The sequence below is a fragment of the Mercenaria mercenaria genome, chromosome 4 (assembly GCF_021730395.1).
Source record: "Mercenaria mercenaria strain notata chromosome 4, MADL_Memer_1, whole genome shotgun sequence".
Taxonomy (NCBI): Eukaryota; Metazoa; Mollusca; class Bivalvia; order Venerida; family Veneridae; genus Mercenaria; species Mercenaria mercenaria.
Window position 1 is genome coordinate 20,640,572 of NC_069364.1, and position 24,936 is coordinate 20,665,507.

Sequence of the window (24,936 nt, forward strand, 5' to 3'; positions counted from 1 at the left end):
ATATTAAGCTTTTGTATAAGGAAAAAACAGGTTTTTTACAATAACAGTGTTACAAATAATGTTGAAGGGATGAAATTTTATTTCTAACACACCAGGTTTGCTTAAACATGTAAAAATTTAACGCCACGTCATTTCAGCTCGGGATGGACGCCATATTTCTCATTGATAAAAAATGTAAACAAATAAATCAGAGTGGGATTAGCATTGCAAGGTCATAACATGACATTCTACACAATGAATACCTTAGAACAGATATCTAAGATGTTACACAGGTCAGGCGCGTTAAATGCATAATGTCGATCACTTGAAATTCATCTTGAAAAGGTGGTTAATTTTAGTTTATTTACATGGTTTTTAATTTTCCCACGACTTCTCGGCGATTCACTGCAAAAAGTATTACTGCGCCGGACGAAAGGTAACTCTAATAAACAACGGCAGACAACTTAGGTGTCAGCACGTGTATGATTTTTTAAAAAAAAAACATGTCGATGATTATAATTTCTTATCAAATATTGAATCCTATTCAGATATTCGTCTTTAATATTAGAAAATTATTAATTTCTGTGGACATTTATCAAAACATATTACTTACAGTGGACTACTTTGCGCACCACACTGGTTTCCGCTTCAGTTGTGAGGCACTTCCGTTATACTTTTTGACAACAATAACAAAACACAAAATGAATCAATAAAGTCACTTATAAACCGACTGCTACTTAGATCAGTGTAAGTATAGTTGTTGTTACAACATTATACTTGTTCATTACATTATGAGATAAAGTTTTTCTTGAACTGCATAATCCATTAATTACGTTTAGATGATATTGCATTTACAACTTGTGTGACCCCGTTTTTTTACGTGAATGACAGCAGTCTCGTGCAACTCGTGCAAACAGAGTTATGAAAAGTATGGTGGAGAATTAAAGGACAAATTATAAATGACATTAAAGTGAGGATAACTGTATATTCGTCCAGTTTTGATCATTGATATTCCTGCTGTGTATAAGTAAGTTTTGTGAATAAGTTTAGAATGTTACTTTTGCACATATACACATTGATTGGAACTCTCAACCAAATTTCATACCTTATTTTAGGGATTTTTAAGACAATACATTTTCAGAAGTTTGTTAAATATGTCTTGATATTTAAGTGCATTGTAGTTCATGAATACCAAGTTGAAAGTTAATAATGGAACCATTTCTAGGCCCTTATTGTAAACCACTCGACTTATGTAACGATAAATGTTTAATGTATTAAGGGGAATATACTCTTTTAGTTTTGGAATGTGGCATTCCTTGACCACCATATCTTTCCTTATGCACTACTTTGTAAACAAACTAAATACTGTGTTTTAGCTTACATATGCAAAATGAAAAGAAAGACAGAGAACTTATTTTACTTTTGTTTCTTTAAATTAGAATCCGTAGGATATTGATAAATGTTTGGACAAGGTAAAGCACTATTATTTTTGCACAAAAAAAATTAATTGTTGACTTTGAATGTACACAATAAGTCGTATGTAATTCAACAATAACTTTCTTGTTTCAGTTTTTCTCATTTTTATTTTAGTGAGCAATCCTTTGTGTACTTATAACAGTTGAAACAGTATCCATTTCATGTACCAAAACTTTGTACTTTTTTGCAGGTAAATTTTATCATACCCCACCCACTTTTTTCTAATTTCAAAGACAAAGTATGCGTCCCCTTAATTCTGAGTTATTCAATGTACAAAACCCTGGGTTAACTGAGAAGATGTTTATTATCGAACTTGGCCAAGATAAGTCTTTTATATCATAAGAGGTTAATTTACAGCGATCCATCGGATCGATACATTCCTTATTTTGAAGGTTTAAATATAGTTTTAGACGTTAAGTACATAAAAATGTTAACTTTGTAGTGCATGATCTGTTCAGTAAATGTAAGATATAATGTCACCACGGCCAAACGAAAGTTTATCCACTTGGTGATTGATCTATAATATATATCCTGTTGTGTGTGACTGTAAATTACAACCGCCACCCTTTCCAACGGTTGTGTGCCATATAATGACCTTCATTATGTAGTATGATCGATAAATAAGACTGTGTATTAGAATGATTTTTAACGACACGGTATTATGGATTAACACCAGATTACTAGGTAATCATTTTATCATTATAGTTTTAAAAATATTTTAAAATAGTATTCAGCTGTTTGTTTTTATCGGTATAGTATATAATTTATATAATTTTGGTGTCGCCTGCCCTACTCCTTGTTAAGTTCAGTTTCGAGGTCAGCGATGTTCTGTAATGAGCAGCCTATTGTAAAATATTATAAAGGTAACACTTGTCTGATTTACAAAGCAGTGTAAGTACGCGTTTTAATATTATGTTAAAGGGACTGGACTCCAGAATTTGACTAAAACTGATCTTTCTTTAAAATTGAAGTTTAGTCATATTATAACATGAGTCATTGAGCTTTTGCTTCTAAAGTATCTTAAATAACGTGAAATCAACAAAAAAAGTGTCCGAGTCGCCTTGTCAATAAAATCTTTCCTACCTGGCTTCACGGGGGATCGTACTTAATAACCGTTAAAGTTTTATGATAATGAAAAATTACCTCTGGTACCCCGTCACAACGCTTTTCAATATTGCATGGGGAAAAATAGTAAAAACAACTAATTCCCATCCGTTTCCATAACATATAATATGTCAAGTATGAGCTAAGTTTCAAAGCCTTCATAAGAAATATTGCAGTAATTTTCTGATCTGTGAAAATATTTTTGTTGACGAAAGATCTGGTGAACAGTGGTTTTAAAAAACATTCAATAAGATTCATAGGAAGTACATGTTGGCTCAAGGGATGAGTGGATGGTTATCATCATATAATCATTTTGTAGTAAAGTATTTATTTTTATTTTCTATTACATACCTAAGATAAAATATAACAAGACACGCAATACTGCTGTGATAGAGAGCGAAGTGACATGTTTCAGTAAGTGAAAAAGCTGGGAACTATGTACTAACTTTAGTTGTCTTCGTTGATCCTTATTGACATACAGTTTTTAAAAATATTATCCAGGTCTGGGAATCGAACTCGTGACCGGAGCGCGTTATCGCTCGTCTGCCAACGAGGAATTAGTGTTTTCATCTGAAACGTTGTATTAAATAATCTTATAATATGCTATTTTTTTTGGTATACATTTCGATTTTCAAAACACCATATAATAGGTTGCAGTACTATAGACACGTTTTAACACGACTTGCGCGGGAATTGCCGTTATAGTATACAGGTAAGTTTGTAGGTGTGGGTTCGATATCTGACAGATTTTATACTAGAATGTTTGTAAGTATTAAAAAAAACAATTCTAACGTAATAATGTTAGATCTATATGAATACTCTTATAAAAAATATAGGTAAAATAAAATGAGCCGTGCCATGGGAAAATCAACATAATGGGTTTGCGACCAGCATGGATCCAGACCAGCCTGCGCATCCGCGCAGTCTGGTCAGGATCCATGCAGTTCACTTTTAAAGCCTATTGGAATTGGAGAAACTGTTAGCGAACAGCATGGATCCTGACCAGCCTGCGCGGATGCGCGGGCTGGTCTGGATCCATGCTGGTCGCACACCCATTATGTTGGTTTTCTCATGGCACGGCTCAAATAATATGAAACTTTGTTGCTTATACTGGCATATTGTAAATTAGATATTTTGTTTTCAATTAAGAAATTAAATTTTTTCGGTGTTCATGCAAAATAATCGACAGAATAGGATTGATTGGCAAAACCATGATTCGCGCTAGCTTTTTAAATCTGTTAGCCTGGGTATAATTAAAAATATCGTCGATAAGGTAGTTCTGGACGTTCGGATAATTTTTTTTTTCTACAATATAGAATTTGATTAAACCCTGATTTTTCAAATCTTAGCATATAATTAGAAAATTCAGCAAATAAAAAAGATAGGGTCGTGTGCTTGATTTTTGCTGGACTATTTTGAAAAATTTGGACCTCGCGCAAGTTTTCATGATGGGAGTCTATGGGAAAGTCACAATTTTCATAACATATTCACGAATGGAATTTTTTCTATAATGTACTTTTTAATAAAACTTCTCATAAACTTAAATAAACCTATGACCTATAGTATGGTGAAATAAAATTTAGGGGTCCGTGTGCTTGTTTTTGGTTACTCACTAGTTGCCATTAATTCATGAAAAGATCTTAATTTCTTAATTTCTTTCGGACGCCTAATTCAGGCTTTATATCTAATTTCCAGATTTTATTTATTCTACGTTATCCAGATAAAGACGTTATGCCATCACTTCCGGTTTATCAAACGTGCAGAATTACCAAGAATTTTTAAATGCGACAAAATAATGAAGCTGACGTCACAAATGACGTCACACACCCGATTTGAAATCTGAACGTCAATATGGAAAAATACTGACGTTTCAGGTTTTATTTCATTGAAACTTAGCCTAACAGAGTTTATAAATGTATGTGAAAAGTGATTTTACAGTACATATTATAGGGCATGACTTGATTTCAAACTCTTGTTTATTTTTATTTATTAAGTATTACATGATCATAATGAAATAGGGATTTATTTATCATAAGTTAGCACATTTAATTGTTTATTGATATGTAGATTAACATTTGCGCATTGATTTCTTAATCAGACATGGAAAATCATTAAGAAATGAATATCCATAACTTATATTTATGTCCTACAGAAAGATATCAAATTATTTAGGCTAATGGTGAATTCTTTTCATTTCAGTAAGTTGTCATGTCATTGGGCGCACAAAGTTCGGTTACTCCTATCATACAACAACCGCAAAGCAGTACTGAAGCGCCACCTGGTTCTGTTCCAGTAAATGGGGTCACAATTCGAAATTTGAAAGATTCGCAGCAAGATGCAGAATTCGCTGGAAGATTGAAAATTGAGGCTTTCAAAGGGAAATATGTGTATAATATTACAGAGAGAAAGTATGTAATTTTTCGTTTGATGGTAATTCTACTTTTGTTGAGTGTCGGACTGACAAAAGTCAGTGGCTAGATCATACCTCAAATCGACTGCCCACCTTTATTCCCGATTTCTTCTAGACGATTTTACATCTGACCTCTAGCTAATAGTAGAAAATGCTTTTGAGTGTTTCTAATCGCATGGTTCTGCAACGTTTATGTGGAAACGATATATTTTGACAACATCCATGCTTATCTCTAAGAAATTTTACTTGTTTTTGGTCCGTCTTTTTGAGAATCTTTGTGCTTATTACAGAGTTATGCCCCTTGAAATACCCAAAATAGTTGATTTTTTGTTTGTGATGCTCATAGCTCAAAAAGTATATGGCACGTTAGTTTTTGCCAGTAATGACATTGCTTGTTCAGGGGCTGACCATTTTTTACTCTGTGAGAGGGCAGTGTGCTACGGGGCTGGATAATCTAGAATCCGATATCCGATTTGAACATTGAAAATATATTTCTACAGCTTAGGTCGATTTCTAAGAAAACATGACTTCCTTTACCCTGATAGACTTATGGCTTTTAAATGTGGTATTTTATAGTCATATAATATGATTTGTATGTGTAATCATTATTTAACTTTTGTTAATTATTATCAAATTACCAACAACGCTGCTGAAGAATAGGGCAAGGCTGATTTTAAACTATGAAAACATTCTGTTATACTAGTAATTTCAATATATGAACTAAAATGATCGATAGGGTAACAAAAACTATACAGTGACGTATTTAAATAATACTGCAGATACACTGATACTAAAGCCTTGTCTGTGAGGCTAGTCAAATTTTGTATAAGTATGTCCCTTTTCTTCTCAAAACATAAAAGACCGGTCAGAATATAAGAGAAATGACTGAAAATAAATAACAAAGGTTATGTAGTTGGTAACCAGGCTAACTAAACCATTTTCATGCAAAAGGATTGTAACATTGTTAAAAGTTGTTTTCGAAATTGTGATTTTGCCCGATTTCACAATGGGAAAAATAAATTTTGGTCATAAAATTGACATTATTAAAGATATTCTAAAGATTGAAAAAATTACACTACCGCCCTCGGATACCTTTCGGATCATTATTTTGGTCTAACATTAACCCTTACCTTGCCAAATTTCGATAATGAAGTTGTCCATCTTTTAATTTGGACATTAACTGTTAAAGGGGGTGCTCACCAAAACGTTACTGACAGAATGGCGAACAGTGCAGACCATGATCAGACTGTAGGGGTGTGCAGGCTGATCTTGGTCTACACTGGTCGCAAAGGCAGAATCACTTGCCATCAACAGGCTAAGGGTTAAACAGAAGGTCTACACAGATTATTGCAGTTCTACCTGAAACAATTATTATTTTAAAAAGACTAGTTTACTCAGCTTAATTACCGCACGATTAACCATACAGGTGTGTAAAGGGTATCGAGTACTCTCCAAAGAGTTCCACAAAGCATAGCTTCTGTGAATGTATAAACGGTATGATGCATATTACAAATTTATCCGGATACGGTGCGCCTATGCATGGCACTTTTCTCCAATCATAGAATGGAAGCTTACCTCATTTGATTTATGACTCGTTTATTGCACTTGCATCTCGCGTTTCCTGTCATTTTATGACTTCTGTGCACCAGCTGTGTCCAGTGTGCCCTCCACACCCAGAACATCAAGTTGACCGGCCATCTATATTATGATTTACAGGGTCACCGCACCACTTTTGCATACCACTGGGGGAGGGGGCGCCGGCTCCGGTACCGAGTGAGTACAGCCGCTGACTTTAAATCACTAGCCCCTCACCGAAGTGGGTTCGAGCCTCACCCACTCGGAGCGTTGACAGCCATCAAGCCGGCTTACAAAAGGTTGGTTGTTCTACCGGTGATGAAATAATGTACAGAGAGGGATCTGGTGTCTTCCTCCACCACCAAAGCTGGAAAGTTGCCATTTCACTATAGTTGTGTCGATGCGACGTAAAACACAACAACAATTAAAATACCACAGGGGTACCTTTGAACGCAGGAGAATTATTGTTAATTGTCATACAACCCCACACTTTCTATTTAGCGGCAGGTCTACATTAATTATAACTTATTCTCCTGCTGCCAAAAAGATGTTGGACCCACCTCCACCTCCACATAGAAACTAGAACGGGAAAAGTTAACATCTTTCTGTATTTATTCATATCGTAGTATCTTGGCTTTAGCAGTCTTATCGAGAAAGGCACTGACAGAACAAATGAACTGTGCCATGAGAAAACCAACATAGTGGGTTTGCGACCAGCATGGATCCAGACCAGCCTGCGCATCCGCGCAGTCTGGTCAGGATCCATGCTGTTCGCTAACAGTTTTTCTAATTCCAATAGGCTTTGAAAGCGAACAGCATGGATCCTGACCACACTGCGCGGATGTGCAGGCTGGTCTGGACCCACGCTGGTCGCAAACCCACTATGTTGGTTTTCTCATGGCACGGCTCAAATATCCTATTAACGCTTTCCTAGTAGTTTTGTTCTGTCAACAAAAACGAACCAACAAAACCCGATGGTCACAATTTGAAGTACTTGATGATTCCATTATGTTCTATATATACATACAACAGACTGCCAATTGCAATAAAGAATCTAGCAGCGAATCATAGAGGTCAAGATCAGGCGTTCTACAATCGTACTTTTGTAGCAGAACTAGAAGGGCGACCTGTTGGGCTACTTCAACTAAAATTCAAAGATGACAAGGAAATAGAGTAAGTTTGTTTTATATTCTATCAAAATGTTGTCCAGGCGTGTTTAAAGTAGCATCTTTAGAAATGTACGCTAGTTTCTTATTTCAATTTTAGAGATATTAGGACAGTTCGACAGTCTGAATCAATATAGGCAAGTTTCAAATCTGTTTGAAGGTTAAGAACCAGTTTGTTTTCAATCTTGATGGACAAAAGGGAGCCTAGTCATGATAGAATTTGTAAAAAAATATCTTTTGGAATCATAGAATGATTCAAGCAACATAATAGCAGACTCGGATTAATTGTGTCTGTTCATTAGAGGTTATAAAGTGTGCAACACCCCTAGCACCAGCTTGAGCGGAATTCTGTTAAGTAAATTTGAATGCAATTCATGATCCAAAAGGACTAGAAAATATTAACACACTGAGTACGGGGAGACTCTTTACAGCGATCACAAAGCACTCAAAGACTGCTACTGTGGTTGTTAATATAATATGTGAGAAGACCTTTTTGAAGCAAAGAAAGAAACCAAAGAACAATTAACTTCAAGTGCATTCTGATGTGTACGAACATGTACGTTTTTGTACATGCAGGTATACATTTGTATATACAGGAAAATAATTACCATCATTTGGATATGTTCTTTTGTTTAAGTAAATTACCCAGATGGTACGCTATGAATATGTTATAAACGTAAAAAGCAGAAAAAAATGTGAAGTTGAAATTGTTTTCACTTGACACATCTTCACACGTATGCTGGTACTAGGGAACCCCCAAAGGAGATATTTTTGCTATATATTTAGAAAAAAATATGAGTACTATTTTTGCAGAAAAGATGACCATGTATCAGAGTTAGGTTGCTGGCACGCATGGAGGTAGGTCTCTTCGCAAAATGACCTTGCTTTTATAAAAAGGAATTATGTTTTAGTATTAAATTTTATTCTTATTCTTTATTTTTAAAAATTAAGGGTTACTATTTAATTATCCTAGCATTTGATTCATATCTGCTTTCGACCCGTTTCGTATGGCAGCTAAACAAACAGCTTTTTATATGACTACATAGAACTTTCCGCGTTTTGCATGAGAATAAAAAGAAATCTCGATTTTTTTTTCAAACCATTAAGATATCGATGCTGTATCATGGGAGCTACTGATGTCGATAAAAATACGAAGTGCTATTTGGATCATATATCTGTAGATGAAAGCGCTCGAGGGAAAGGCGTCGGCAAGGTATTGATGCAAAGGACTGAATACGAGGCAAGATCTAGAAATTGCTCGGTAAGTATCGTCGTTATTATCATAATTTTATCAAGATAAATTATGTTTGGGACAGTATATTTATTTTTGTTTGTTTTTCTATGCTAGAATTAATTCGTTTCCTACCAAAGCACCCTCTGTCATGCTGCTACAGCTATGTCAATGCATCCGTTGTTTATAAACAGCGAACAAATAAAAGCAAAATACATGCATAAAGAACAATCGCGTAGCTAAGCGAAACAACTAAATATCAACGCATTTTTATCGTTGACATGTACCAGAAAGAGTTCCTTAAGGTGATGTCACTTTTTGAATTTCCGGTGAATAACAAAAAACCAAAGAATATTCAGTTCTTTCCAAAAACTGTTATATCATGATTCAACCAAATAGTTTCCATTGTCTACCAGAAAGGAACAATTCTTATATCTTAATATTGAGATTTGATACCTTTATAACAGACAGTAAACTAAAACAATAGACATTCATATGTGACGTCGGTGAGCTCAAAAAAGCAATTTCAAGCACAAATATTAATGTGGAATGTAAAGTAAGTTACACACTACAATATCCGTCCAAGATACTTTCAAAAACAATGCATTTGCAAAATAGAGAGATAAAAGTAATTTTGACAGCTTGTGAAAACTAATGACAAATTTTGACAGGTATATGATGACTCATGACCTAATTATTTTTTTTCTGTTATTTCTAACTTCCAGTTTGATTTTCATAAAATGGGTATTCTTTACTGTAGCTTACAACTCGTACATTAAAACAATAAAAGAATATATTGTTACCTCACTGTCGTTTTGTCTATCCATCTCTCGTACGAATTCCTATTTTTTCAGTCATTTGTCAGTAATTAGAGCAACTCACAGTGTTGCAATCATACAAAACACATCCCTTATTTTCACATAGATATTGAGGATTTATCTAATGAGCACATGTATTGGAAACACAATTTCAATACCGACTGTGTATTGTAATAATGCTAAACTATCTCAGCCGTGACATCTCCTTAAAGTGCGTTTTCTTTTCTTTTCTTTTTTCTTCTTTTTTTGGATTTAACGTCGCACCGAAACATGATAGGTCATATGGCGACTTTCCAGCATTAATGGTGGAGGAAGCCCCCATGTGCCCCTCCGTGCATTATTTCATCACGAGCGGGCACCTGGGTAGAACCACCGACCTTCCGTAAGCCAGCTGGATGGCTTCCTCGCATGAAGAATTCAACGCCCCGAGAGAGGCTCGAACCCACATCGACGAGGGGCAAGTGATTTGAAGTCAGCGACCTTAACCACTCGTGTATTTTAGCCTACTACTAGTATTGCAAGGTCCTCGGGTGAAAATCCCTAAAAATGCAGTATCAGAACCAAAATACATTAATGCTAATGTCTATGTAATATAGATTACATTTTGAGACACACGGACATGAAAACAGCTAACTAACCACCGTGACAGTAGAAAACGTATGTCAAGTCGATGTAACATTACGCTTTGATTGTCTACTGCACAAACGTTAAATTCGTACTTCCTAATTATGTTCTGAGTTGTCATTCCAAGTTTTAAATATTTCCATCCGTGGCTAGTGCATTTGTATGGGACAGATATAAGAAATATTTACCTTTGTGTGTCCGGTCGGGTACAGTCAAGATGTAATGCTAGCTGACCCTGTTTTACTTTAGAATTAAACATGTATTAGGAAAAAGCAAATGATCGAAAATGCACAAACTTGATGATAAAACAATGCTTTTGCTCCTCGTGAAAGGGGTAAAAATGTTCAGATATTAAATGACATGTCTGCTGGATGCTATTTAATATTCAAATTATCGACCAATTCAAAAATATTCGAGGTAAAATAAGTCGGAGAAAAGACAAAATATTTCTTTTTTGTCAGAAACACCCCAGTTGTATATATCTGTTTCTAGCGAATGCAAAAGCAAATAAACTTGTTTACGACCTGATCTTGCTTGGTACGATGTCGCTAAGGAAGCAATTTAGTATAGAACAGCCTCCTTCTTTCTGCTTATGGAATATACTCAATCCCTAACAAGCATCACCTTAGTGTCACGGTACAGGGGTTGAAAAAACTGTTGTTCGACGCTGTGGTTCACAAATCTGCACAAATCTGCTGACCTAGGTAACATTGTAGGGATAACGCATGTATTTTGTGATATCACGTTTGCAGAATCCCGAGGAATAGGTTAGTGTCCGAGCCCGTTAGGGCGAGGGTACCAACTTATTCCGAGGGATGATGTTATAACACGAAATGAACATGCGCAAACCTATTATAGAAAACGAAATGATAAATACCTTATTTCTCTCAAATTTCCATGGAATGAGCGAAAATGTTTGCGTCGTATTTTCACGTGGACGTCATTTACTTTTGAATCATCCGTTTCTGGGCCGTATATGTTTACTCTCCGCCACTGTTAACATGGGTTTTCTCTCCTGTTAAATCTCCCTCGAAAAGTGACAATAACAGCATTTTATGCTAGGACAGAGACTTAAAGATATCCTAAGGTTAAGGACTATGCCAACAAATCAACACCTACATTAACACTAATAGACAAGGCATCACAGCTGAATGGTATGTACCTTTAAACTGGAGTGAAGAAAGTGTTTACCCTTAAGTTCAAAGACTGCTACAGCAATCATGCAAACTACAGGCCTACCCCACTTACATCTGTTTGAGCATATCAGTTCCAGCTCGATAATGGGACATCAACAACATAAACAACAGTATTGGCTATCAACCGAAAGCTAGCTACTGCTAACGCTTTAAGGCCTTGCAACACCATTCTACCATGTCCGGCAAACTCGATTTTAAATTGGGCATAGCTAACAAACGGTACCACTGCGGGGTTAAAGGCAACACCCTTCTCTGGGTAAAGATATTTCTGCCTCACAGAAGTCAGCAAGTCCTGTTTAAATGGAACTTTGTTTTCCATTATCGTTGAAAAGACGCTATAATCCAGAAGGACCTAACTATATAACTGCTATTAGTCCAGCTGAGTTAACTTAGATAGATAATTTGAATACTATTCATCACAGCTGTTTAATTTTAGACCAAGTTAAGGCAAGCAGACACAGATAAGACTGCCTTGTGAACATTAATCGTAAATATTTGACCTACATGTAAACGACCGTATGTACACCGCTCTCCATACACTGTCTTGCAGTTTTAAAATAAAACATTTGGAAAATAATCAATAAAATAGCATCCATCATTGACAACTAGCATTAAATGTATTATGCAATGTACTGCAGTTTCGCTCCGTTCCCCTTTGTCTGCTACATCATAGTACCGCACGGGTTCCCATCTATCTGTCTATACGGAATACGGAAGGTACTAATAAAATAGGTAACAGGTGTCTCTTTGTTAAGATGTTTAGTTATCAGCAATTAACTGTACCGGAAGTACAATACAGTTACATACTGCAGTGACAAGATACGCGTGACCGTGTTGTCTATATTCAACTGCATGCTTAAGGTAACCAAGAAGCCTGAGAGGTGAAACCTGTTGCTATGCTGTTTGGTTGCGTTTAATTCTTCCGAAAGATTCTCACATAAATTTTATCAGCCATCACAACAGCAGCAGTGCACATGACGGTTTTAAAATGTTTTCCATACTAAGACAGTTGAATCAATTCAATGTTCTGTGTAGAACAGTGTCCTATTTATTAAACTGTTGAGAGAAGGTGGGAAAATACTCAATTAACCTGTCTCCTACTGTTCTATTTTACTGGATTGCTTTCTGTGCTCTAGAAGGATCTTATTTTAGATCGTCTAACTGCATTTCTGCACGCTTTCGCCGCTCAAGTTTGACTAATAGGAATAATTTTACATTGCGTTTTTTTTTTTTGGACGACAGTGTAGTTTAGTATCATATCTATATATTGCTGTTAGTGAAAACTTGTTCAACAGTTTGAAAGAAGGAACTAGCATAATGAGATTGTCATTCGTTTTAGCATTCTGCAGTTTCGCTGGAATCAGCGGTAAGTGTAATTGTTTGCAAAGATTAATTGAACATATTATGTCTAAGCGTTATCAGTGTAATTCTATGTAAATTTAGACATTGATACAATATTTTCGCATCACTCCTATGTCTATGTCTATGTTTGAGTTGTTTAAAATATGAAACTTTATCTTTAAATGCCCAATGTATATGATCTCAGTTTAAATGAAAGTAGGGTATTGCGAGGCCATTGTTTTATTTGTAAGTAATTAAGGGAGCACTGCGATTTGGAATATTCACGAAGAGCTTTTTTCAAAACTATACCCTCGTTAATCTTATTCAGACATCAATCTGACATCTAAAATTACTACTCGGAAAAAAGCATGGCCGACATAACAATGTAAACAAGTAATATGGATAAACAAAAGCATTAAATTAGCATTAAGGTGACTAGGCCTAACACAACTACATATTATTACCCATATATATATAACTATATACTGTTCCCTATAGATTCTATATAAAATAGACAACGTTCACAGAACTGTCACACATTGCTAGACCAATTTCAAAGTAAAAATCTTTACCTCATTTTAAAAAATGTCCTAAAGGTGACATAGAAAGAATAGAAAAATACCTGTAGGTCTTATATTTTCTGTTCACATTTGCTTACTGCAAAAGACAAATCAAAATTACAGTGCTGTGACCTTGCGTTACTAATTAAACTAAAACTGAGCTTTACTCCATTAGATGCAAGCTTCTCCCTCATTGTTCTTTTCTACTAAAATGTCAAAAATACATCCACAATGAAACTCAAACGAAAACAAGCCTTAATTTAAACCTTTGTTACCAACTCGGGTAAGTGTTATCACCGGTTAGCCCTTATGCAAACATGCCAGATGACTCCCAGGCTGGATCCTTATGTGTAGTTATGCTCGTGTTGTCTCTTGTTTGCATAAACGACCTTTCTGATTCAATAAAGAAAAGCAAAATCAGACCTTTTGAAGAAGATATTATTGCAGCTGTGCTGCTCATGTCATCATCAGACTCCAATATAATACAATGTGATCTGTATGCTGTTGAACCATGGAAACAGGAATGTTCCAAATAAGTGTGAGTTATTACGGGTAACTCATGTTTTCTCGTACATTCTAGATGGCACTAATAGCACTGACACTGCTAAATACCTTGGAATGACATTTTCTAAAGATCTTAACTGGTCTTATTAATAGATAAATGAGTAACAGCTCTGTTCGCTTTCATTACGGGGAATGAGAAGACAAACTATCAGCACCAACTGTATCTATCCCCAGTTAGAATATTGTCACTTGGAAAGTTCTTTACTAGCGAAATTGAAATGTAAAACAACTACACAAGCCATGTTCCACACATTATGATAGTTCTAAATTGGCAAAGCTTTGAACAAGGCCGTTTGCACGCCTCTCCGATTAAAATCTATAATACAAAATGTAATATATTCCATGTAGACAACCATCAGCTCACCCCCTTCTAGGAATCTAAACAAGGCAATATCACATTCATGTGCACAACATTACTCCAATTCTTTTTTCCCAAGAACATTTCTTCTGTAGTCAAACTTCACTTTTTATATATTTGCTGAGCGGCTTTGCTAACATATTCTTTGTTTAATTCTCTTTTGTTTTTAAATTTGAAACCACAAAGCAGTGAAACCTATCATATACATATTCTGGAGAGTGCAAGAAATCAATAATATCAACTATTACTCAATTCATAGATTTGCGCGTTTCTGGTTGGCTGCTTTAGCAAACGTGACCAACTGTCATTTCTCAATGAAGCCATAACGTATTCGTTAGATCTAATTAATATGACGTACCATTTGGGTCAAAAGTCTGAAATCGCTCGAGCGGTACCATAATACACGGTAAGCGTGTAAATTTACACGCTCAACGTGTATTTTCGTTGACCCGATTCCTAATTTAGAATTCGAGCGAATAGACCAATCAAAATTTAGTTTAGAACTGCAAAAATGACTGCATTCGAATTCACCGCGGACCAGTAGTATGTCGTCTTCTGTATCCATATGAAAAAAATGCAGACAGCAGTAGTTTCTTAAACGAGTGTATATTATTAAATGGGAAATAATTCACAACTAAAAACAAATGGAGAATAATTTCATTGAAGAAATTGATAATATTTATTTCCGGGTAGCCAACGACCGGCTGTGCGATGATGCGTACCTGTAACTAACAAACTTACACTGAAATGGATAATAATTTATAACTACAGCGAAATGGAGAATTATTTCATTGGCGAAATGGATAATATTTATTTCTGGGTAGCCAACGACTGGCTACGCGAAGTCCCGGTTATTTATTTATCATGCGTACCTGTAACTAACAAAGTTATTACTGAAATGAATAATAATTTATAACTAAAACGAAATAGAGAATAACTTCATTCACGAAATGGATAATATACTTAGTTCTTGGTAGCCGGCGACCGGCCACGCGAAGCCTAGAAAATGTATATTATGCGTTTAGTTTTTTTTTTTCGAGTTAAATCATATTTTATTGCTTATTACTGTTTACATTTATACTAACAAACATCAAAAATGTACATGTACAGCCAAGAAAATAAACAAATAGGTCGGGCCACAAGTACATGTAACTAACAAACTTATTACTGAAATGGATAATAAATACAACGAAATGGAGAATATTATTTCATAGCCGAAATGGGTAAAATTTGTATTACCTAAACGGAAAATAATTATACATGGAACATTTAAAGATCAATTATTTAAACCAAAGTATTTGTCTTATTTCCTTGCTCGACCTCGTAGAACTTACAACCTGCCGCAATAAGCTTGCATGATACTTGTAATATAATCAAAAAGTTTAAAATGAAATATTCAATTAAGTCCAGCCTTTCATATTGTATCCACTTATACTAAAGTGAGGATGAATTCATTCCGTATTCAAAAATAGTAATCATCTTAAAATTGTTATCATTTCTATTGATTCTTCGAATTGAAAGTTTCTATTTCAAAATATGAAATGGTAGCGGTCAGATTTAAGAGAGAGAGAGAGAGAGAGGGGGGGGGAAGAGAGAGAGAAAGAGAGAGAGTGGACGGTAGGGGGGAAGGGGGGGGGGGGGGGGGTGTGCGTGTAGCAGCAGGGAAGAGTGTTCTAGACTTGAAATCTTGTTCTATTTTTTGCGGAATTCAGCTTTATCATAATTATTCTATTAAATTACGGATAATGACTTTGCGCACGATACAGTTTCAATATGAAAATGATCCAGCGTGTAAATTAAAAAATAGAAAATTATAGATTTATATTAGCAGGAAGGTCTAATACGTATCAGTTGTTCCAGATATCAAGTATTTCCCATCAGTAGTAGTTAAAGTCCTTGATTCATATCTAACGAATTTACATTTTTTTGTTACTACACGTTCATCGTTTTAAAAATAAATGTCCATTAAATTTCCAAATATATTCTTACAGATTTTAGAATACTAGATATCCTGTGAAATTTTTATTTTCGTTTCACAAGACAGCTCCGCCACGTGATATATTAATCCGTGTTCGTTCATATATAGTGGCATTGATGACCGAAGGCATTAAATTGTATCATATCAAAGCCATCTTATATGCTTCAGTAAATTTTATGATCCGCTCTAATTAGGGAACCTCGAAAGGATTTCCTGTTCTGATAACCTAGGTGACATATGTTTTATCATGTCATTTTGCATAAAAGTTACGTAATGATTTCCGGTAGATCACTTAAAACAGCAACTTCAGTGACATGGAGCCGCTCGATTCCCCCACCCCTCCCCAATTATTACATGTCATTAAAGTCGGAGAAAAATAAATACTATTATTATTTATATATATATTATTAGAAGTTGTAGAAAAAATAGATATATGGTAACAAATGACATTTTAAAATGTAAAGTACAAGTTTTATATGTGTATGATGTGTGGAATTAGACTTGAAATGCTTGTTCTTTTCTGACGAAAATAAGAATAAAGCAGGCTTTTCAGGTAAGATATAATAAAAAAATATACATGTCTTTAATCAAAGCATATATACAATAGAATAAATTACTTGACTGAAATCATCTTTACAGTGGCAAAACATTTCGTAATATAATGAAAATATTATGTATGTTTCCTTAAAAGTAATAATTCAATCATAAACTTTATAAATATCTTCCTTTGTAACATGTATTTTGATTGGCTAATCTATTTAAAAGTGTAACTCAAGCGAGCGATACGCGCTAAGCGTATAAATTTGTACGCTAAGCGTATATTTTACCCGGTAAACGCGTAAAAATACACGGTGAGCGTGTACTTTTATAGATCTACCGATTGAAATACACGGTAAGCGTGTAAATTTACACGGTGAGCGTGTAAATTTACACGCTAACCGTGTAATATGGTATCGCTCGAGCGATTTCAGACTTTTGACCCAAACGGTACGTCATAAATTAATATGCAAAGGAGTCGTTCGCAAGCGTCCATGACGACGAAATTAATGCGCGTAACACAGGTACTCTTAAAGCTTGCATTTCAGTAAAAAAAAAAAAAGGTTGCATTTTTTGTTGAAATAGGAAACAAATGGACGAAGTTTTTATAGTTGTAATTACAAGAATTGAATGGTAATTTTCTGCGGTTCATCGATGTATGAACTGTCAGGAAATTTACACCTAATTTTTACATAAACACCTTCGGTGTAAACTTCCTGACGGTTCATACATCGATGAACCGCAAAAGAATACCATTAAATTCTTAAATAATGACGGTTTTTTACTATAGCAGATTTTTCCGCCATTATATTTCCGCACTACTTTTATTGATTATTTACGAGTATACCGACCGCTTGTCTCTAGATGTAAAAGTTCCTGGTCAGGTTTAGCAATCGTCTCAATGCACAAGACTTGAAGATAAAAGAAAATATATCAAATTTTAATCTTTGAACGGCTCAGATCGCAAGCTTTCTAATGATGTATAACTTTAGAATATCGAAAGAGAAAGAATGACACACTAACAAAGTATTTATAGATTTTTTAGAGTAAAGAATCAACAAATGTTAAAGAGGCATACCTAGCTTTAATTGAGTGCAGTTAGATACCTTCAGAAACCATGTGTAATCATTGAATCAAAGAAACCTCCAAACATCACCAAGCAATGTACTAGAGAATATAACGCAGCAAGCGAATTTGCTGTGAAAAACACGCTACCGGTATTTTACCTTCTTTCTTGATTACATGCATCTGTATTTAGTCATATGACAATACCAACTTGAAAAATTTCAGCTAAACATTCCAGCAGCAATAAGTGAAATTCACATATTACTATTTATAAAGTTGTTGTATAATTTCGAATGGACAACGATTTATCAAAGACAGACGTCATATGTTCAAAGCGATTATTCGCCCAAAACGGACTAGTTCGATATAATGTTCCTCTTGAATTATGTAAAAAGATCTTCTGCTAGATATACGGTATGTCTCTTTAACTTGAATATAAAAGAAATGGATCTAATATGTCTATTATCTATATTCTCTTAGTGAATATTTGTTTGTTTTTTTTTCAATGAAACAGACACTGTATTTCTCATTGGTATCATTATAGTAAATTTTAATCAAGCCGATGAAGGATTGCCTCGCCCAGCCCGTCAGTGTGTTTCAAGACACCTTGTGGGTTTAGTCAGAACAGAATTTCTAGCATTGAAGACTTCTTATTCTTTTAACCCAGCAACACGTGAAATTGATCTCAAATTTATCAAATGTCACAAAACATGCACATCCACAATATAATTCAAAATGATTATGAAGAGTACAACGTAGAACTTGAACTTTAAAAGAACCCTAGATCCGACATACCAAATTAAAAACAATAAATACTTTTTCCTCCACGCTTTTTGACTAGAAGAACATTAATTTGAAAAGTTTGTAGCATTTACAAACAAATACTGATAATGAAGATGTCAAATATAGCCCAGCGATGCAAAATCTCATTTACATTATATCACATGTTCACAAATAGATCCAATTATTTAAAGATAATGCATTTATTATGAATAGATGTATGTACATACATGTATCTAACGGACTTTTATGGTTTTTTTGTTGTTTTTATATGTTTTATATGTTTTCATTTACAGGCTTTGTCTACGACGCCGACGTTCAAGGCTTGGGTATGAACGTTTGATCATATCTTACATATTTAACGTCGTCTTTTCGTCTTTGGAATGACATGATAGAATAAATTTAGAGATAAATGGCAGTAAAATATAAACATTTATACCTTTTAGTCTCTAATAAAGTTTTATTAGAGGAAATTGTTCACTCTTGCCTGGCACCAGACCCCGCTTCCCCTCATCCCTACCCGCAACCTTTAACTCATTAGTGAGTTCATCAGTGACATCGTAACTTTAAGATTACAAATTAGAACTTTTTTCATTAAATCGAGATAGATAACTGGCAATGATTGCGAGTGCGTGCGTATGTGTGTGCATATGTAAGTGTGCGTGCTTGTGCGCATGCGTCCGTCGGTCAGTCCACCCTCCACCCCCCTGTCCTTGTATTTTTTGTCCAGATAATAACTTTGTCTCTCCTTGGAAAAAAAAGCGTATGATTGCTTCAGTGAGACGGATGTCGCGACAACCCGTCATATCCTTGGCTGAAAGGTCAATGTCACACTTAGCTAAGGATGTTGGACTAGCGTCAGTTACTGTATACCCATAGAGAAATTGTGCCTATTTCCTCAATTTTACGGCTAATGCTATGCAAAACCCGGACCCATAAGTCAGACAGGGTGATGATTTGCAGGCAGTACATATTTATACTGTGTTCAGCCTTAAACCTAAGGCAGGAGCCTCCGTGGCCGAGTGGTTAAGGTCGCTGACTTCAAATCACTTGCCCCTCATCAATGTGGGTTCGAGCCTCACTCGGGGCGTTGAATTCTTCCTGTGAGGAAGCCATCCAGCTGACTTACGGAAGGTCGGTGGTTCTACCCAGGTGCCCGCTCGTGATGAAATAATGCACGGAGGGGCACCTGGGGTCTTCCTCCACCATTACAGCTGGAAAGTCGCCATATGACCTATCATGTGTCGGTGCGACGTTAAATCCAACCAAAAAAAATAAAAAATAAACCTAAGGCATAGCACTGTTACTAAATAAAACTTGTTCATGTTTGTTCATACAAACCGTTGTAACAGTTATAATTATTTGTATTTTTAGATTTGAAAACCTTTAACATTTCTGAAACAAGCTTTCTCATTACAATCACTTTTTATATTTAACTTAAGATTTTGCTTACTTATTATTTACATCTCTCTTAGATTGTAATGGATTCGCCAGTTTCCGTGCAACTTCGTATATATATGTTCTCGTCTGTTAATTCGGCATCCATCGGCTATAAATGTACTTCATATAAAATGGGTTTCCGTTACAACCGGAGAGTGCCGAAGTCACATACGGAGAATACGTATTCTGACGGAAATTACCGATTGTCATGACGGGTCCGCCATCTTTTCTTTTTTCAAGAGTATGAAAGTTTGCGACAATGTATGAATAACTTCACGACTTCAAATAACCAAGAATTTACGAACTGTATGGCGAAGACAAACATGCCGGAGCCGAACCTTTGTAGGTAAGTGGTTGACTAGCTGTTATTCAAATTTGAAAATACAAATAATTTTATAGATTATTCTAACAGTATATATATTCTTTAATATAGCCTCATTCTTTTATGTTATTCTGCATTTGAATCTATTGAGTCTAAAATGTTTGATAACGGGGCCTTATCGTGTATTCAAAGAAGTGTCCATATATCCAAGACCTATTTTACTTCCTGTCAGTAATTCGCTATTTTGCCGCGTATATTTCCATATTGGATATACAAATATTTGTCACGGTACGGACTTGGTCATGTTAGGAGAGATGATGTATCAGGCAGCCGGTTAGCTCAGTCGGTAGAGTCCTCGCCCTGTAAGCGGGGGGTCCGGGGTTCGAGTCCTGGACTGACTGCACCTTTTTCTCACCCTGTGACATTTGGCGCCAAACATGGAACCATGGCAAGCTTGCTTGGTCAGTCTTACGACGCTTGCAATATTATGTCCCTCCGAAATTCGAGGACGGATTTCCAATTTGTGAGGGTGTATGTCACGGTACGGACTTGGTCATGTTAGGGGAGAAGATGTGTCAGGCAGCCGGTTAGCTCAGTCAGTAGAGCACTCGCCCTGTAAGCGGGGGTTCCCGGGCTCGAGCCCCGGGCTGACTGCACATTTTTCTCACCCTGTGACATTTTACATTTTCGACAATGCAGCCTTTGTACGAATTTCTGTGTAAACTAAAAGGTAAAAGCTGTTGACATCATGAAACACCGTAAAGCAGGATTCATACCCACAACGATGAGAGGAAAGTGAAGTCATTTCGAAGTTGGCGGTCTCAACCACTCACCCGCGAAGGTCCAAGGTCATAGGTTTTCTTAAGTTAATGAAAATGTTGAAAATATATAGGGAGATAGCCGCAAAACACCCGCAACAAACGTTGCACCGGTTGTTGTGGATAATTTTAAGCTCTGGGGTCTTTTCTACACAACATATAAATTTCAGTGTTACCTTAAATGGCTTCCAGTGTAACCTGGATTTCATCATGAAGACATGCCCTTCAAGTGCCGACTTCTACAAGAAATATAACTATTATACTGTGAGAGCATGTAATTCCACATTTCAAATCCCGGGTAATTTTTATTTTACTTTTTATACTTGATAACTCCTGTGATTTGGGTCTTTCCTTGTGAATTGTACATGATATGTCCAATGTCCAACCAGTTTCCTCTCAAAACATCGGTATACCGGAGTTCACTCGAGGCATATGCCTCACAGAAGTTTGGGTTTTACTGAACTTTTTAGTATCTGTGTAAAACATTTAAACTGAATGTGTAATCGTGGCACTGCTTTGTTCTGATACGAAAACCAGACAAACCGGTTAAAGGTGAACTGGTGGAGGTTTTAATTTCAAAGAAATACATAATCTTGAAAAATGACACATCTAAGCAATTTTTCCTGCTAAACGAATAGCTCATGCATAATGAAATATCTTGCTTTTATTTCAGGACACTCTTTACCAATAGTCGCCTCTTCGGGTAACAATACAGAAATGTCCAGCTTTGCGTTCGGTTTCGTTGCAGTTGCCTCCCTTGTGGAAATATTTTGATATATTTAAATGATGTTTCAATATTCATACAGCCGCTTTTAATGTCACTTTTGAAGAAAAATGTTTCTCTGTATACTACATCAAGATGTATTGATCTAATGATTTGAAAAGTGCTCACTTAAATACAGAATGACCTTATTGTTATATATAATTTAAATTCTATTTCCTTTATTTATTGTAAAGACAAACCCATACGAAAAAAAATTAACAAAATAAAAGCAATTATAGATGTAAGTATAGTGAAATGCAAAAAAAAAGCAGCTTTATTGGACTGTTAACAGTATCTACACCAAAACGATATGAGCCGCGCCATGAGAAAACCAACATAGTGGCTTTGCGACCAGCATGGATCCAGAATCCATACTGTTCGCTTTCAAAGCCTGTTGCAGTTAAATAAACCGTTAGCGACACATAGCATGGATCCTGACCAGAATGCGAGGATGCGAAGGCCGGTCTGGATCCATGCTGGTCGCAAAGCCACTATGTTGGTTTTCTCATGGCGCGGCTCATATGCGTATAAAATCAAACATAGCAGGAAATGATTGGATGAGTCGGATATTACGACGAAGTAACACGTTGAAAGTAAAAGTGCTATTGTCTTGAAACTTGGGTAGCACCTCAAGATGTAAATTAGAACAGTGTAAATACTAAGTGAATGAATTCTGACTGAGGTATAATGGTATCGTAACATAGCACCTTCCTGGGGCTTGTATGTGTCAGAATAATTTGTATATTTGATGTATTGATAACGTAACACATAAGCACAGATAGTGCTTGACTCCCTTTTCATGTTGCCATTGCTATAATTACCATTGAATTACTGTTAATTAAAAGATTTAGGTCGTTTATGGATAATTTGGGTTCATTATGTGGATAGCTGGATCCCAGCATCACACATTATGTCATATACAAAAGTTAAAGGGAACCAGATATTTGATAGAGCAAGTACTCGTTGTAAAACGCTATGTTTAAATTTGAACCAATCAGAAACAAGTTCTAAAAATAGCACGTCCGCTGGGTTATAAATAGGTAGATGGATGACAGAGAAGGCATTCGGTATCCAGCGATCGGGAATTAAACGTATAATTTATTCCAGTATCTTGAGAAGGAGGTTATTGTAACTACCCTGTCAGGGCGGATAAATTATTAAAAAAATAAGATGTTTGAAGTTCATAGACTAAAGAAGAGTTGCAGAATTTCAACAAGGTTTCCTGCTTACCGGCCAGCGCATAGGAGTTTTACCTTTATGGTAATTGAATGCTATATACCATAGCAAATATAGGCTGAGCATCGAAAAGCTGAGACAGAGACCCAGAGTTTGGTAATCTACTGAGACAGTGTAGGAGAGTTCCAGCGTTATTGGCGAAGTACAGCCAAGGCATCGGGGATATATCTATAAGCTTAGGACGGCCAGCACATATTTATGCAATCTCGCCAGGCATATGTATGTTTTTGACAACACAGAAAATGACGTCACTCGACCTTCAGCTATTTCCGGAAGTAAATAAAATGAAAGTAGAAATGCTAAACTTGAAAACGAAAGCCGCATTTTGATTCGTAGATAGTCAGGGGTCACGCGCAGGGGTCACCCCGTCTAAATGTATGCGCGTGGACTTGGGGAGCCAATTTTCAGCACTTTATTACGAATTGAAATCACCTGGGCTTTAGTACAGCATGTCAGCTTTTAATCTATGAAAAAATATTTGAGCTCTGGATAAACAGAAATCCCACAGGGGTCCGTAACGGACCAGGGGTACATTGATATTTTTGGAACGTCATCAAATCGCTCAAAATGTCATTTTTGATGTTGTCTGAGAGTGTCAGTATATGCCTCAGATGTAAGATATAACCGTATTTGAAAGCTGCAGACCTAGACATTTCAGAAATATTTTCAAAACAAGTTTCGTGTAATAAATGTTGTTTCTACGGAAGCGTGAAAGGGCCATCAGACGCTAATACGTTTTAGTACATTAAGGCTGCGGAAAGGATATGGTAGTTGAATGCTACATGTGATAGCATATAGGCGCTGAGCATCCAGGAGTCAGGGCAATCATATAGAGTTGTAACTTCTGTTAAGAGGCCGAGCATCTATGCGATAGGACTCGTATGTTGTTGATTCAAAGACATTGTCTGACGGGAACTTCAACAGAAAGACCAGTCAACTATAGAGTCTCCAGCCTATAGGAGTTTGAGCTAATTAATAGTAACTGAAGATTGATAGTTTGAAACATTTAGTGATTTGCCTGATCCTTGAAACTATCTTACATATATAATAGAAATCATTTACAAATCATTGGTACACAAATCATTTAGGCAAAGTAGCCAGAGGAAAATTCTATATATGAGATATTTGGTCTCACCAGCTCTTCGTTTTAACGAAGGACATTCTATACCGTTTGCTAGCTAGTATAAGATATAGTCACCTAAGCGATTGTACCCATTTCATTTATTCAAGGTACTCAATGCGTAGGAACTTCCCCAGGTCATATAACTCGTATCATGACAGTATGCTCCAGTATGTAAAACACGCCATAGTATATTTTCTGCAACATTGGCTGCCTTTTCAAGCATTTTACGGGATAACATCAAAGGTTGATGAAAGTATAAGTGAAAAATAATTGTTTTGGAAAGGAAAAAATATCAATATTCGTGTACGTGATATCACTTCTTCCTCCCCAAAGATATTTCTTTGATTCTGCCAGAATTTAACATTAAAGATGTCAATTAATGCAGTAAATAAGTCAACATAGCTTAGATTCAAATCCTAAATACATTAACCTGATATTTCAAAAGATATTTAAAGGTACACGTGTAGTGCTT

At 35.8% G+C, this 24,936-nt stretch overlaps 2 protein-coding genes across 2 annotated transcripts; both read left to right on the forward strand.

Moving 5' to 3' along the window:
• The first annotated feature begins 1,329 nt into the window (after positions 1 to 1,329).
• On the forward strand, positions 1,330 to 11,150 carry LOC128556563 (uncharacterized). The gene is made up of 6 exons (XM_053542070.1): positions 1,330 to 1,451; positions 4,759 to 4,967; positions 7,577 to 7,717; positions 8,524 to 8,568; positions 8,818 to 8,971; positions 11,136 to 11,150. The coding sequence occupies exons 2-6, from the start codon at positions 4,768 to 4,770 to the stop codon at positions 11,148 to 11,150; spliced, it is 555 nt and encodes a 184-aa protein (XP_053398045.1). The 5' UTR covers positions 1,330 to 1,451; positions 4,759 to 4,767.
• A 1,669-nt stretch (positions 11,151 to 12,819) lies between these two features.
• Positions 12,820 to 22,278, forward strand: LOC123553252 (uncharacterized). The gene is made up of 5 exons (XM_045342996.2): positions 12,820 to 12,945; positions 19,059 to 19,091; positions 20,443 to 20,548; positions 21,513 to 21,640; positions 22,016 to 22,278. The coding sequence occupies exons 1-5, from the start codon at positions 12,897 to 12,899 to the stop codon at positions 22,114 to 22,116; spliced, it is 417 nt and encodes a 138-aa protein (XP_045198931.2). The 5' UTR covers positions 12,820 to 12,896; the 3' UTR covers positions 22,117 to 22,278.
• Positions 22,279 to 24,936: the final 2,658 nt, after the last annotated feature.

Coding starts and splice junctions, on each gene's coding strand:
- LOC128556563 (XM_053542070.1), top strand. CDS start 4,768: ATGTCATTGGGCGCACAAAGTTCGGTTACTCCTATCATACAACAACCG. Junction 7,718..8,523: donor AAAGATGACAAGGAAATAGA/GTAAGTTTGTTT, acceptor CTATTTTTGCAG/AAAAGATGACCATGTATCAG. Junction 8,569..8,817: donor GGTTGCTGGCACGCATGGAG/GTAGGTCTCTTC, acceptor CAAACCATTAAG/ATATCGATGCTGTATCATGG.
- LOC123553252 (XM_045342996.2), top strand. CDS start 12,897: ATGAGATTGTCATTCGTTTTAGCATTCTGCAGTTTCGCTGGAATCAGC. Junction 19,092..20,442: donor CGCCGACGTTCAAGGCTTGG/GTATGAACGTTT, acceptor TCTTTTTTCAAG/AGTATGAAAGTTTGCGACAA. Junction 20,549..21,512: donor CCGGAGCCGAACCTTTGTAG/GTAAGTGGTTGA, acceptor TATAAATTTCAG/TGTTACCTTAAATGGCTTCC.